Below are 14603 nucleotides of genomic sequence, written 5' to 3'. Positions count from 1 at the left end.
AGACAAACGGCTTCAAAATGTAAAGCCATGAAATAGGAAAGCATATACATGTAATCCACATTGTGAATTAAATAAGTAACAGAATATTCTTACCTGGTTGTCAGCAAAGAGACACACTTTTAGGATCAGTTGCGCTAAAAACATATTTGTATTCTGCCTCTGGAGCATGAGGTCTGCAGTACAGACCGATTACACCGAATAAGCCACTTACCACCTCATGGCAACCTCTTTTGAGTGGCTCAAGTGTGGACTTGCATGGCAGCAGCTGTCGCCACAACACGGTGATGGCATGGAGAGCACCCCAGCTTCTACACTAGGATACTCTGCCTCTGGGCAACATAACCTCTAGAAGCATGGCCTCAAACACTACCACTGGTCAATACCAAGGACTGGCACATGACTTATTCCTTCCAAAGACAATACTAAGGGGGCATACACTGCGAGTGGAAGAAAAGAGATTCCAGCAGCTAAATAGGAAAGGGTTCTTTACAGTTAGAGCAGTCAGACTGTGGAATGCCGACCACAAGAGGTAGTAATGGCAGATACTATAACAGCTTTTAATAAAAAAAAGCTAACAAATGAGGAATAACGTTTGGAACACCATTCTAAGTCTGAACTGGGTGCAAAAACCTAAAAAAACATCACTATGGGGAGATAAGGTATGCACACCAGTGACTATGTAAGGGGAATACATGGAATAGCAGAAACTGCTGTGTGAATACTGACATGAAAAATTCAATAGCTATACGCAAGAATGAAATGTGAAAAATGGATTCTGCATTACTGCCATGAACATATGAATAAAGAGAAATTTAGCTACTGAATTGATCAATGCAATAGAGCCCCAACACTACGCCAAAGTATTTCTCTACGTTGGGGTCCCTAGCTTGTGTGTGTCCCCTCATGCAGTTAAAAAACCTACCGTGTATGGGAAGCTGAGACCCAGGCTATATATGCGTATGATATGGATTGGCAATAGGTGTGGTTGGGGAGGGTTCACAAACGAAAAACTACTAACATTAAGGAATAACGTTTGGAACACCATTCTAAGTCCGAACTGGGTGCAAAAACCTAAAACAACTAAAAGTTTTTAACTGCATGAGAGGACACACACAAGCTAGGGACCCCAATGTAGAGAAATACTTTGGCGTAGTGTTGGGGCTCTATTGCATTGATCAATTCAGTAGCTAAATTTCTCTTTATTCATATATTCATGGCAGTAATGCAGATTCCATTTTTCACATTTTCACTCTTACATATAGCTATTGGATTTTTCATGTCAGTATTCACACAGCAGTTTCTGCTATTTCATGTATTCCCCTTACATAGTCACTGGTGTGCATACCTTATCTCCCCATTTTAATAAAAAAAAGGGCTGGACGATTTCCTCACTACACACAACATTGTCAGATATAAATGATTTAGTGATGAAATATATAATTGGTGGTGGAAGAGGAACTAGATGGACCGAGGTGTTTTTTCAACCCATGTAACTATATGTAAAATGGTGACTGTCATGTAACACGTGTGTCACAAAGAAAATCTGCAAAAATCTGAACATTGTCCTGCAAAATAAAACCACCTTTGCAGCATGGAAGCTGTTGGGTCCTTTTCCGTACTGGTAGCGGTGCAGTGCCACGGCAGAGATGTGGCAAGTGACTTTATACAGGTTGCTCACATTGTGTAGTACATACCTCATGGCTGTGCCTTAAAAGGGAGTCTGTCACAATGTTTTTGCTACCTCATCTAAAAGTAGCATGATGTAAGCAAAGAGGCCCTGAGTTCAATGATGTATCACTTAAGGCCACGTCTCACGAAGCAACATCGCTAGCAACATCGCTGCTGATGGATGACTTTTGTGACATAGCAGCGATGTTGCTAGCGATTTTGCTGTGTGTGACATCCAGCAACAACCTGGCCCCTGCTGTGAGGTCGTTGGTTGTTGCTGAATGTCCTGGGCCATTTTTTAGTTGTTGCTGTCCCGCTGTGAAGCACAGATCGCTGTGTGTGACAGCGACAGAGCAACAACTAAATGTGCAGGCAGCAGGAGCCGGCTTCTGCGGATGCTGGTAACCAATGTAAATATCGGGTAACCAAGAAGCCCTTTCCTTGGTTACCCGATATTTACCTTTGTTACCAGCGTCCGCCGCTCTCACACTGTCAGTGCCGGCTGCCTGCTCCCTGCACACAAAGCCAGACTACACATCGCATAATTAACCCGATGTGTACTCTGGCTAGGAGTGCAGGGAGCCAGCGCTAAGCGGTGTGCGCTGGTAACCAAGGTAAATATCGGATTGGTTACCCGATATTTACCTTAGTTACCAAGCGCAGCATCGCTTCCACGCGTCGCTGCTGGCTGGGGGCTGGTCACTGGTTGCTGGTGAGATCTGCCTGTGTGACAGCTCACCAGCAACCCGTGTAGCGACGCTCCAGCGATACCTGCCAGGTCAGGTTGCTGGTGGGATCGCTGGAGCGTCGCTTACTGTGACGGTACGTTTAGATTAGTGGCTGCAGCCATTCTGACATACTGAAAGATGTTAAGATTTTGTATGTAGCAGATCTCTGGGAGCTGTCTCAACCCACACCAGGCTTTCTGTGCACATTTCCATGGACAAAAGCTTCTAATCACAGTAGGGGGCAGAGTCAGACTAGAGCTCAGCTGAGACCCACTAATGAAAAAGATTAGCGGCTTAAGCTAACATTGCAGGTATACTAAAAAAAGACTGAGATAACAGAGGTTGGGCTGAAGTCTCTGTTTTAACACTTGCAGAATGCTGTTTTCAGGATACATTGCAGAAATTTGCTTGCAGAGTCCCTTTAAAATTAAGCTTTGCAGCAATCAATCCCAGGAATAAATGAACATGCAGTCTAGGTTTTTTTCTACAATGTGTACAAAAAATATTTGAGGCATCTCCATTAAATATTCAGTTCACTACAACCAGTATACTCTCTTTTCTACAATTCCAAGCAGAGCCAATGGAGCGATATACGAGTGGAGGATGAGATTACACACACTTCTGTAGCCACTTTCCATACAGACACAGGTTTGCAAAGAAGCAGTGGACCGTACTAGATTTTTGACAATACATTAAAAGATTAATAACACATACCCGAACTTCGAAAATATGTACGTCTGCTCCATACAAATTAGTTTTCTCCGGAAAGTGCTGCTGAGAATTATAGTAAGGGACGTGACGGTAGAAAGCCAACCTGTCAAATAAAATGTTATAGGGTTATATTAATTTTATACAGATATACACACTACACCAGTCTGTATTTGGATATGTGCACCTCGGCTACATCCGAGATGAAGATCTATTAGTTTCCGTTTTCGAATTTCCAGAGTCTGGGATCTTAGGATTGCTGGGGGGTCCATAGTTGTTTTTTTTTTGTTTGCTTGACTTTTTTATGAAAGGGGGGTTGGGGGGGGGGGGGGGATAATAAAAAAAATATATAAATAAAAATAACAGCTGAGCATGTGCAGAAACTATAGACATGCGCAACATCATGGTCAGCTATAGTTTTATCCCTCGCCCCTTCTTGTGCGCCAACAGCCAATTTATATCTACATGTATCCAGTCAATATCTATTATATGTATTTGACTATGTATGTTCACAGGGGTGTTTCGGTCACTGTTTTTAGCTCTTCTATATGCCTTTAGGTCTGGACTACTCCCTTTTTTGAATAAACACCTGATAGGCTTTCTTCCACAGCGGAGTGTCTCTTACCTGGGCATATTCTTTTTAAATATTGTCTGTAACATTGATAAATCTGACCTGAGGAAGTAGCTATCACCGAAACGCGTTGTGCCAAAGTGATACTGTACCGTCCCATACTACATGTCAATGCAGCGGTTATGGATTTTTAATCTTATTAAAGGGAACCTGTCACCAGACTTTGGCCCTATAAGCTGCGGCCCCCTCCACCGGGCTCTTATATACAGTATTCTAACATGTGTATATAAGAGCCCAGGCCGTTGTGTAGAACATAAAAAACACTTTATAATACTCACCTAAGGGGTCGTTGTGGTGCAAACTGGTCAGATGGGGGGGCGCTGTCCTCTTTCGGCCATCTTTGTCCTCCTTCTTCTGAAGCATGGGTGCATGACGCGTTTTAAGTCATCCACACTACCCGGCATTTAGGTCCTGCGCAAGAGCACTACAATACTTTGATCTGGCCTGCATAGGACAGATCAAACTGCGCCTGCGCAGGACCTTAATGCCAGTGAGTGTGGATGGCGTAGGACGCGTCATGCACCCAGGCTTCAGAACAAGGAGGACAAAGATGGCCGAAAGAGGAGGCGCCGGAACCGGAGAGCGGAGACACCTATCTGACTGTTGTACACCGCCGTGCAGGTGAGTATTATAAGGTGATTTTTACGTTCTACACAGCGGCCTGGGCTCTTATATACACATGTTAGAGTGCTGTATATAAGAACCCACTGGTGGTGGCCGCAGCTTATAGGCCCCAAATCTGCTGACAGATTCCCTTTAAATGAAAAGCTAAATTTTTTTATTTTTTTTTCATCCATGGATGCCTTGCTGGATTTTTTTCTTTGTGGTCTACTATTGTGCGGTTTGCTGCCCTGCTTGGATCCAGGACATTTCACTACACGAGGTGGATTCTGACATATCTACAGAGTGGTGAGCGGTTTCTTTGTGTTTTTGTTTGTTTTTTTATATTGCTAAGGCTACATGCGCACTCTGCGTTTTTGGCTGCAGTTTTGTTGCCAGAACTTTCTGACATTTGACTTCCCAGCAAAGTCTATGAGAAGACAGATTTGCTATGCAAATATTGCAGTTTGTCAGCGTTTTGTTTGTCAAAAATTTGGGACAAAAAAAATGCAGCATGTTCATTCTTCCTGTGTTTGTCAACATTTGTCACAAAAATGCAGCAAAAACGCATGTTGTGAAAAACGCACTGAAAACGCAGCAAAAACACAGCTACAATTACAAGCATTTTTTTGTGACATTTCCAGGCTCTCTCGGACAACGTGCAGTTTTGGCTGCAGTTTGTGAACACAAAAAGATGCAGCGTGCGCATATAGCCTAAGGCTCTGTGCCTAAGTGTGCGTATTACATGCAGTTACGCTGCGATCTGCACCGCAGCGTAACTGCATGCGTCCTGCGTCCCCTGCACAATCTATGAAGATTGTGCCTAACCCATGCCCACGTGGCGTATTAGAGCGCAGCGCTTTGGCTGCTGCCAAATCGCTGCGTTCTAAGAAGTGACATGTCACTCCTTTCGTGCACTTTGCATGCAGCCCCCGCTCCGTCTATGGGATGGGCTGCATCTAGAGCGCACAAATTCTGCAGTCACCGAAGCTGCAGAACGGAGTTTTTCAGCTGCGCTATGAAGCGCACATGCAGTGACGTTACGCTGCTGTGCAGAGCGCACACACGTGGGCACATAGCCTAATACTGACACAGAACATGGGGTTTTCAGATCTTATCAAATTGGCTCCTCACCTCAATAAATCAGACAGTGTGATTGATGCCCTGACCCACAGCAATGACAGGTAACAGAAGGCCAGGGTCATCGGCATGCTCATTTTTCTCTCCCAGGTCTTTTTCTTTCGGTGTACGGCTGCATCCACAGACCCCGACTGGACGGAAGTTACACTTTCTCCATCTAGAGACAAAGTTAAGCAATAAAACAAAAAGACAACTACAGGGAAAAAAAAAAAAAAGCAGAGGTACACCGTATGTTGTATGGATAGACTGAATATAATAATAATAATAATAATAATAATAATAATAATAATAATTATTCACTTATATAGCGCTGTTAATTCCACAGCGCTTTACATACATTGACAACACTGTCCCCATAGGGAATTTAGATTGTTAGCCCCAATCAGTATGTTTTTTGGAGTGTGGGAGGAAACCTGAGAACCCGGAGGAAACCCACGCAAACATGGGGAGAACATACAAACTCCTTGCAGATGTTGTCCTTTGTGGGATTTGAACCTAGGGCCCCCCGACTGAGCCACCGGAACAGGGCCCCCCCGACTGAGCCACCGGAACAGGGCCCCCCCGACTGAGCCACCGGAACAGGGCCCCCCCGACTGAGCCACCGGAACAGGGCCCCCCCGACTGAGCCACCGGAACAGGGCCCCCCCGACTGAGCCACCGGAAACCCACGCAAACACGGAGAGAACATACAAACTCCTTGCAGATGTTGTCCTGAGTTGGACTAGAACCTAGGACCCCAGCGCTGCAAGACTGCAGTGCTAACCACTAAGCCACTGTGCCGCCCACTATTTATTTGGTTCAAAAGGATTCCAGAAAAGAACTTGGGGTAGGTTCAAATGTGGAGTCTTTACTGCTTTTTTTTGGGATGGGAATTTGGTGTGTAAAATGTGCAGCATAAAATCAATGAGATTTCTAATATCTCATGAACACTTTTTTCTGCTCGAATTTTGCCAAGTTACACCATATTAATTCCTTTGACATTATTGACACAGTTTTCACCTAATCCAAGTAAAGACGTTACAAAAAATGCAAGTAAAAAAAAGCGCCTTTTCTTTAACTTGTAAAATTATGATGACTGGTTCTCCTAAAAGTTTGGCGACAACTACTTAAATAAATAAATCAAGACGCATACAAGGTTATCCTGGAAAAACAGTTGCTTCCTTCTGCTCAGGCAATGTTCCCCCAACTCTGAGGACAGGTTTTTCCAATAGGACAATGCGCCATGCCACACAGCTAGGTCAGTCAATGTGTGGATGATGGACCGCCACATAAAAATCATGTCATGGCCAGCCCAATCTCCAGACCTGAACCCCATTGAAAACCTCTGGAATGTAATCAAAAGAAAGATCGATAGTCACAAGTCATCAAAGAACTGCTTACATTTTTGTGCATAAGGTCACCCAAAAGCAGTGTGAATGACTGGTGGAAAGCATGCCAAGACGCATGAAAGCTGTGATTAAAGATCATAGTTATTCCACAAAATATTGATTTCTGAACTCTTCCTGAGGTAAAACATTATTAGTATTGTTGTGTCTAAATGATTATGAACTTGTTTTCTTTGCATTATTTGAGGTCTGAAAGCAATGCATTTTTTATTATTTTGACCATTTCTCATTTTCAGTAAAATTTTTACAAAATCTATTGCTTGGAAATTCGGAGACATTGTCACCAGTTTATAGAATAAAAGAACATTTTACTCAAAAATTTACCTATAAATAGAAAAAAAACAGAAACACTGACATACATACAAACCCACTTTCTTTTTTAAATTTTACTATAATTTTAAAGTTCACTTAGGGGACCTGAAATAGCGATTGTCCGGTCACTTATACTATACATAGCAATACAAGGTACTGCAACATGTAGGGTAGGTTGCAGTCTCCTAGGAAGAATAGCTACTGGCTGGTCTTCACATGAGAACTAAACAGGCAGACACAGGGGCTTTCAGCCAACCGCCAGCTGCCACAGCAATTAGGAGGAGCTGATGGCAGCTTGGAACATCACACCGCAGGACTGTATGCCTTAAATGCTGCTGTTAGAGATTGACAGCAGCATCTAAGGGGTTAAAAGCAGCTGGCAGAGCTTAATGCCACTTGCTACTGCTATATGCAGTTAACAGCTGTCTTAGGCCTCTTTCACACGTCCGTGTCTCCGGTACGTGTTTGGTCAGTTTCCTCACGTACCGGAGATACGGGCACACGTAGACCAAGTAAAATCAATGGGTCTGCGCTCACGTGCGTGTTCTGCCATGGACCGTGTGTACGTGTGGAGCATACGTGTGCCTGTGTGCTCCACATGTAGACATGTCCATTTTTCTCCGGCATCACGGGTGTCACATGGCCCGCATAAGGACCACACAGAGGTGTTCCGTGTGACACGCACCGGAGAAAACACGTGTCTGAGGAAAAAAAAATAAATCTTTACTCACCTTCTCCAGCCCTCCTGTTTCTGCCGCTGCTGTCACTTGCTTCTGACCGCCGCTCATTATGCTCATTGCATATTCACTTCACTGCGGCCGGAAGCAGCAGCAGCGGGGAGTCGGCAGGACCGGAGACCGAAGATCAGCACCCCGGAAAGCAATGCTAGGGACAGGTGAGCATAAAGTTCCCGTTCTCCATGTGTTATTAGAGATGAGCGAACCGGTCGCGGTTCGGCTCGAGGTCGGTTCGCCGAACGGACGTCCCGTTCGAGTTCAGCTCATCGAACGTTCGATGAACCGAACTCGAACTGCATAGGAAACAATGGCAGGCAATCAAACACATAAAAACACCTAGAAAACACCCTCAAAAGGTGTCCAAAAGGTGACAAACAACTCACAACACAACACAAACACATGGGAAAGTGACAAGGACATATACTCATGCGAAAACAAAAGAGCTGGACAAGGAAAAAGAGGAGGACACACAGATATATGAGTATATGCAAGGAAACATCGATGCCATTACTGTGCAACTTGAGCCCTGCTCATTTTAGGCTTCCAATCTGGATAAATTGCCTGAGATTGCCACGTACGCCTTGGGGATCTTGTCGTGTCCTGCAGCCAGCGTTCTCTCGGAACCTGTCTTCAGTGCTGCTGGGGGTCTGCTGGCAGATAAGCACACGCGTCTGTCCACTGACAATGTGGACATGGCTCTGAGGACTTTTCTTCCCCTGGGTCAGCCAGGGGACGGGAAAGGCACGCGTATTTTTGAGAGTGCTTCATGCAAAGCATCTTTTTCATCTTGAAAATGGGGGTCAACTGATGCCAGTCAAGTGGGGTGTGTGTGGCCCAATTAGTGGAAACGAGGGAGACTGTGGTTGCAGTCCCCTCGCTGTGTTTTACATGATTTTCGAAGGGCATGACATGCCTAAAAGGTTGAGTTTCATCATCTGCAACTTGTTGGCAACAGAAAGGCTGCCTTTACACCCTTTTGAGACCGAGGATTTTTGAGACCTTATGCCCATTGCAGTGCCCCAAGAGCCGATAGCCAGTCGTCACTCCTTCTCCAAGAAAGGCGTGCCCACGCTACCACAGTAGGTCGCACACAACCTCACCGATTCATTGAGAAACTCTGTGTGACAGGGTGCATTTCAACACAGATACTTGGACCAGTAAGCATGGACAGGGGAGTTACATGTTGCTGACTGGGCACTGGGTAACTATGCTGAGAGATGGAGAAGGGTTTGCTGTACAAGTCTTGCCGTCCCCACGACTTGTGTGTCAATCCTTCCTCTGTATGTACAAGTTCCTCCACTGCTTCTGCCTCCTCAACCTCGTGTGGGTCCTCCACCTCGGCCCAAACCCTGTGTGGTCAGGCCACCCTTCCTTGTAACTGCGCCCAAGGAATCCCACACACCTCCTTACTATGCTGGCAGCAGAGCTCAAGGCCATCAGGCGGTCAAATGTTTACTTTGAAATGTAGGGGAAATGTGAGACACCGCTGAGGAATTGTGGACGGTTAGCTCTGGAGAGTGAGACCGAGTTTCATCAATGGTTGTCTCCACTCAACCAGCAGCCAGGGAAGGTCGGGTGCGACAATGATGCAAACCAGTCTGCGACCCTTCTTCAGGGCAATGTGACACACGTGCCTTGTATGGCTCACGTGTTGAACCTGGTTGTCCAGCAATTTTTAAAACACTATCCCGGCCTACATGGCCTTCTGCAGAGGGCACGGTGTAACGCCTGCCTGGATCGACACACTCAGATGGGCTGTAAAGGATAGGCTAGAGGCAAGCTACTCACCAAGCTGGACACCCAGAACCCTGAAACCCTTTAACCCCTATACAGTGATTTGGAATTACACAGGGCCCAAGTTGATCAATACCTGTGGAAGGCTGCAGTTCCAGAGAATAGTAGTCATGCAGGGTCAAAAACATTGAGGAAGAGGAACAGAATGGGATGGCCAGGACTTAATCAGAAAACAAGCAGAGGTGAAATGCGGATCGGCCAACGAGGTACATAAACAGCAAGCAGGAAACGTAGTCAGGTAACAAGCACACAAACTCATAAAACTGAACTGGGGGTAACAGTAACAAGAGGTTCATAGCTTTGTCTGGCAGTGGTCTGCAGACAGGAGGGGCCTAAAAAAAGGGTGTGGTGTCTTCCCATTGGGACCAGAGTACAAATTGATTGAGTGGACTACGTTGGTGACTTAACAGCCGTGTGCGGCAATGATGCAAACCTGTCTGCGGCCCTTCGTCAGGGCAATGTGACACACGTGCCTTGTATGGCTCACGTGTTGAATCTGATTCTCCAGCAATTTTTAAAATACCATCCCGGCCTACATGGCCTTGTGCAGCGGGCACGCTGCTATGTGCTCACTTTCATCCTTCGCACCCAGCAGCTCAACAACTTTCATCACCCTGGAAGTCTTAGGGTCTGGCGGTTAAACGCCGGAAATGCGATGTTCCGACACGCAGGAATTGGAATCTGCACATGTTGCAGCGTGTGTGGCCGCACCACAGAGCCTTGCTGAAATACGGTATGACGTATACCCTGGGCTAACTTGATCCAGAGGTGGTGCAGATCACGCTGCTGGAGTGGTGTCAGATCAAGGACCTATGCACCCTTCTACACAGTTTACAAATGTCGACGAAGATGTTTAGCACTGGCAATGCCATTCTCAGCGTGACAATTCTGGTCCTCTACATGATGGAGCACACTGTAAGCATTATTCGGAGTCAGGTATTGGTCCAAAAGGAAGGTGAGGAAGTACAGGAGGAGTCATATGCAGAAGGGATAATAAGATCTACAAGGTCCATACGGTAAGCGGCACCTAGGCAGCAGTTATGGTGGGGGATAGGGATTAACAAGGGCGCATAGTATCAGCAAAAATTGTTGAGGAAGGTGCAGGAGCCATGAAGAAATGGAGGACGAACTTGCGATGGGCATGGAAGACTCAGCAGATGAGTGAGAGCTTGCTCACATTTCGGTTGTGCGAGGTTGGGGGGGAAGAGGGCAGAGGAAGGAGGCACGATTCTCACCTCTCTGCCACCAACACACCAAGGACTTGGTCCTCCTGGATGCACTAGACACATGAGCACCTTCTTGCTGCACTACCTACAACATGACCCTCGGATTGTACGAATTCGAATTAATGCTAACTACTGGGTTGCCACACTGTTAGATCCCCGGTACAAGACAAAATTTGGCGAAATAATTCCTGCCATAGAAAGGGACGCACGTGTACAGGAGTATCTTCAGAAGGTGGTACGCAATCTTCGATCTGCTTTTCCACTAAACACCAGTGCTGCACAAAGTGAATCTCAACGCTTTGTCATGGATAGGAGGAAATGGTCTTTTACTTGTCCACATCTGAGGGACCGAGGGCTGGCTGCTGTGCTGAGATGGCATTGAGTACGGTGTCCCTGCAGAGTTGCACTTTTGGTCATATACAAAATGAGTTGAAAAAGGACAGATGCTGGTGGAAAGGGGAACAGGTGTGTTGGAAAGGGGAAAAAAGTTTTGGTCCGTGGGTTTGGTGGTTAAGCAAAAGTAACATTTGATGAAGAAACACCATCTGTTACGGTGGGACTGGCAGATTTGGATAAGGTGGTATATACTATGTTACCGCTATATAACGAAAATTAATAAGAAAAGAAAGAGAAAGGTATATATCCCCATCAGCAGTCAATGTCCACCGTGCTCCCAGATGGAAAAGGAGAGGTTGGCAACTGGAATGTTCGGTGGAGGATACAGAGCTGTGGGGCTATGAAACTAATAGTAGCCTGAACCAAGTTAGACGCCACTCGGATCTTGAGACTGGGAGCCCTGTTAGCGTCACAGGGTCAACACGCCCACCCAGCCCAGGAACTCCCTGTTAACATCACAGGGGCCATTCAGTACGCTGACCGTGTGCATTGGGGCCACACCTGTGGACAGCAGGCGCATCAGCAGCAGCAGGCCTGTTAATGCCACTGGGCTGCACAAGCAGGACTTGTAGGACAGGAGCTGGTCTTACCCGTTCTGCGTTACCAACTGTGGTGGCGGCCTGCATCGACGCCCTATCCCTGCCTACCTCTGGCCTAAAGCCGCAATGGGTTCAACACATGGAGGTGTGCTCTTTCGGAGCATAATAGAAGACTGCGCACCTCCTTGTTGTCTCCAGCCCCTTTTATAACCTGGGTCCGCCCCAAACCAGGGTGGACCACAATGCACCTCCTGGAGACAAAAGCAGAGTGATACGTCATGAGTGGCATAACTAGCGTCCTATTTGGAACCGCAACTTCAATGATGACCTCATGGCTGTCATGACCCAAACACCTCACCAGTCATCGTCTGACCATCAATAATGAGGTGACAAGTCAAAGGGGTGGGCCTCTGCAAGCCATTTGGGAGTGGCCTGGCCACATCGTCAGGACACCTGATGCCCTGTGGTCTAAATGGGCCTCCCACATCAGGGGCAGGGCCAAAGAGTTCATTACCGGACCTAGTTTCTGATGCAGTAAGTGCCTGACCATGGTCAGTTGCATGAAATACAGTCTATGAAAAAAGACTATCAGCTTTAGCATGGTGTCTAGGCACAACACAGGACTTAGACCCGGCACGGAGTGCAAGTACCTGTGCAAAGAGGCTTTTCGCATGTGGGAGCATGCGCTGTAGCCCAAAATGAAGACTTAGCCTCAGGAATGGCACAGTCAGGCTGAGCATACTCACTAGGCGAAACACTGGAGTTAGGCTGTGGCTGGGGTAAATCGGCACACGCATGCGCACTAGCTGCCTCTCCACACTTAGACGTGGAGGAGAAAGCAGCCAGCTGGACAACCCGAGGCACAGGCCTAAATGGCAGCTGATGCCTGGGCGCAACTGAAACCGCAGCAGGCTGCTTGCCTTTAAGGCGTCACCGTTTTGTAACAACAAATAACATCCAAAAGAACAGATGTACTTCTTCCCATGGATAATCTGATATGATCCCTTTTTTCATGGACACGACCATCGCTAACAAATTTAGATGAGGCCAAAACAGCAGCTGCTTCAATGGATCTGAAGTGCTCCATAAAGTGGCCTCTCCTCCACCCCAATTTCAAGATCCCAAATACTCCATTCCTCTGTGGTGTCAATCCAATCGCACTTGCTTCCTAACAGCTCTCAAGTTTCCACCAGCCCTGCTGAGTATAGGGTGACAGAGATGGTTGAGTTTGCATAGCTGTTCAGTCGCACTATAGCCTGGGAATCAGAGGTCTGCTCCAAAGCTGCAATGAGTACAGACAAGGAAGTTATTGTTTTTATTATTATTGATTTATAGAGCACCATTGATTCCATGGTGCTGTACATGAGAAGGGGGTTACATACAGAATACATATACAAGTAAGTATAGACAGACTGGTACAGAGGGAAGAGGGACCTGCGCTTGCGGGATTACATTCTAAAGGATTTTTGGGAGGAGACAGTAGGAGTGGTTTAGGTTGAGCGTCAAGTACGTATGGTGGTGGTGTCATTGAAGGTTATAGTCATTTCTGAACAGATGAGTTTTCAGATTCAGTTTGAAGCTTGCGGGTGTAGCAGATAATCTGACGTGTTGAGGTAGCGAGTTCCATGAGACAGGGGAAATGATCTGCGCAGATGGCCAGAAGCTTTGTGAGTGGGATCCAGGCCCCGATGAAGAAGGTGCTGAGCCTAATCTACACCCTCATTTCCAAAAAGTAAATCCTCCTGGTGGAGACAATGGGGAACATGATGAGGAGCACAGATACCTGATTGGAATGACAACTTTACTATTCGGTCAGGGCAGGAAGAGGTTGTCTCGGAGGACTCAGGACGAGGGGAATGAAAACACACAGGGTTATTGATGAGGTTGGAGACCACACTTACTGTCAAACCAAAGTCAGCCAGTCGATGAGGTCAGCAGAGGAGGTGGAGGAGGATGCTACTGACGACGAGGTTACGTTGCGTCTTCATGGCCAGAGACAAAGTACTGGAAGCACGTCAACAACTGAATCCTGGTCCACAACTTTGACTCTGAGCAGAAGTCGTGTTGGCTATGCAGGTCGCATGGGCTGTAAGCCTTTCCCAGCCTGTGAATTTTTGGACATCGCAAAGGATCACCCAAGTCATGGAATCTGTAAGATTTGTCAACAATCTGTAAGTAGAAGGCAAAAACTCACTTTTGAGTACTTCCTCCATGAAGTATTACATGGATATGAATTGACAGCGTGAAGGTGTATTGCTCAGCTTTAGCAACTGTCAACGCAATATGCTTATTTGCCGTTCATTGCATGCATTGTTGCAGACTACACACAAGGGGCTGCTGTTTTTTTGGATCTGCCTTTGGTCACTATAGCAATATAAAATTGCTCTTCGGGTGTGGACTTGGAGATGCTGTCTATGAACAGAAGGAAAAGCTAAAAAGGTGTGTGTTACAGCAAGGAGCCACCGCGGAAACAGTTCGTTCAATTGTGAGGGGAGTTGTGTTGTACTTTGATGATGAGCACTGTAACGTCAGTGAGCAGCATCCTGTGCCACAGACCAACATTCTTACGGTGCTGTCTATACTGTTTACCGTGAGAGGAGCGTAAAGTCTGTATTTCTGGCAACTGGACATCACAGTACCCGGGTACGGTAGGCTGTGCCCAGACAATAATGCGGGCACGCAACACTTTGTTTTATTAGCAAAACACATATCTGTTCTGGGTAGGCCGACTATATAGAC

At 46.4% G+C, this 14603-nt stretch overlaps 1 protein-coding gene across 3 annotated transcripts in view; it reads right to left on the bottom strand.

The window, feature by feature from the left end:
• TAF1B (TATA-box binding protein associated factor, RNA polymerase I subunit B) overlaps positions 1–14603 on the bottom strand; it is a 218471-nt gene that overhangs the window by 156362 nt on the left and 47506 nt on the right. For all 3 annotated transcript variants that reach the window (XM_075341102.1, XM_075341100.1, XM_075341101.1), the window contains exons 7-8: positions 5470–5632; positions 3111–3210 (exon numbers count right to left, since the gene is read on the bottom strand). In XM_075341102.1, the coding sequence (XP_075197217.1) occupies positions 3111–3210; positions 5470–5632 (263 nt within the window). The remainder of the gene's footprint in view (positions 1–3110; positions 3211–5469; positions 5633–14603) is intronic.

Source organism: Anomaloglossus baeobatrachus, chromosome 3 (genome assembly GCF_048569485.1).
Source record: "Anomaloglossus baeobatrachus isolate aAnoBae1 chromosome 3, aAnoBae1.hap1, whole genome shotgun sequence".
Lineage (NCBI taxonomy): Eukaryota > Metazoa > Chordata > Amphibia > Anura > Aromobatidae > Anomaloglossus > Anomaloglossus baeobatrachus.
This window is presented reverse-complemented; position numbering and strand designations above follow the sequence as displayed.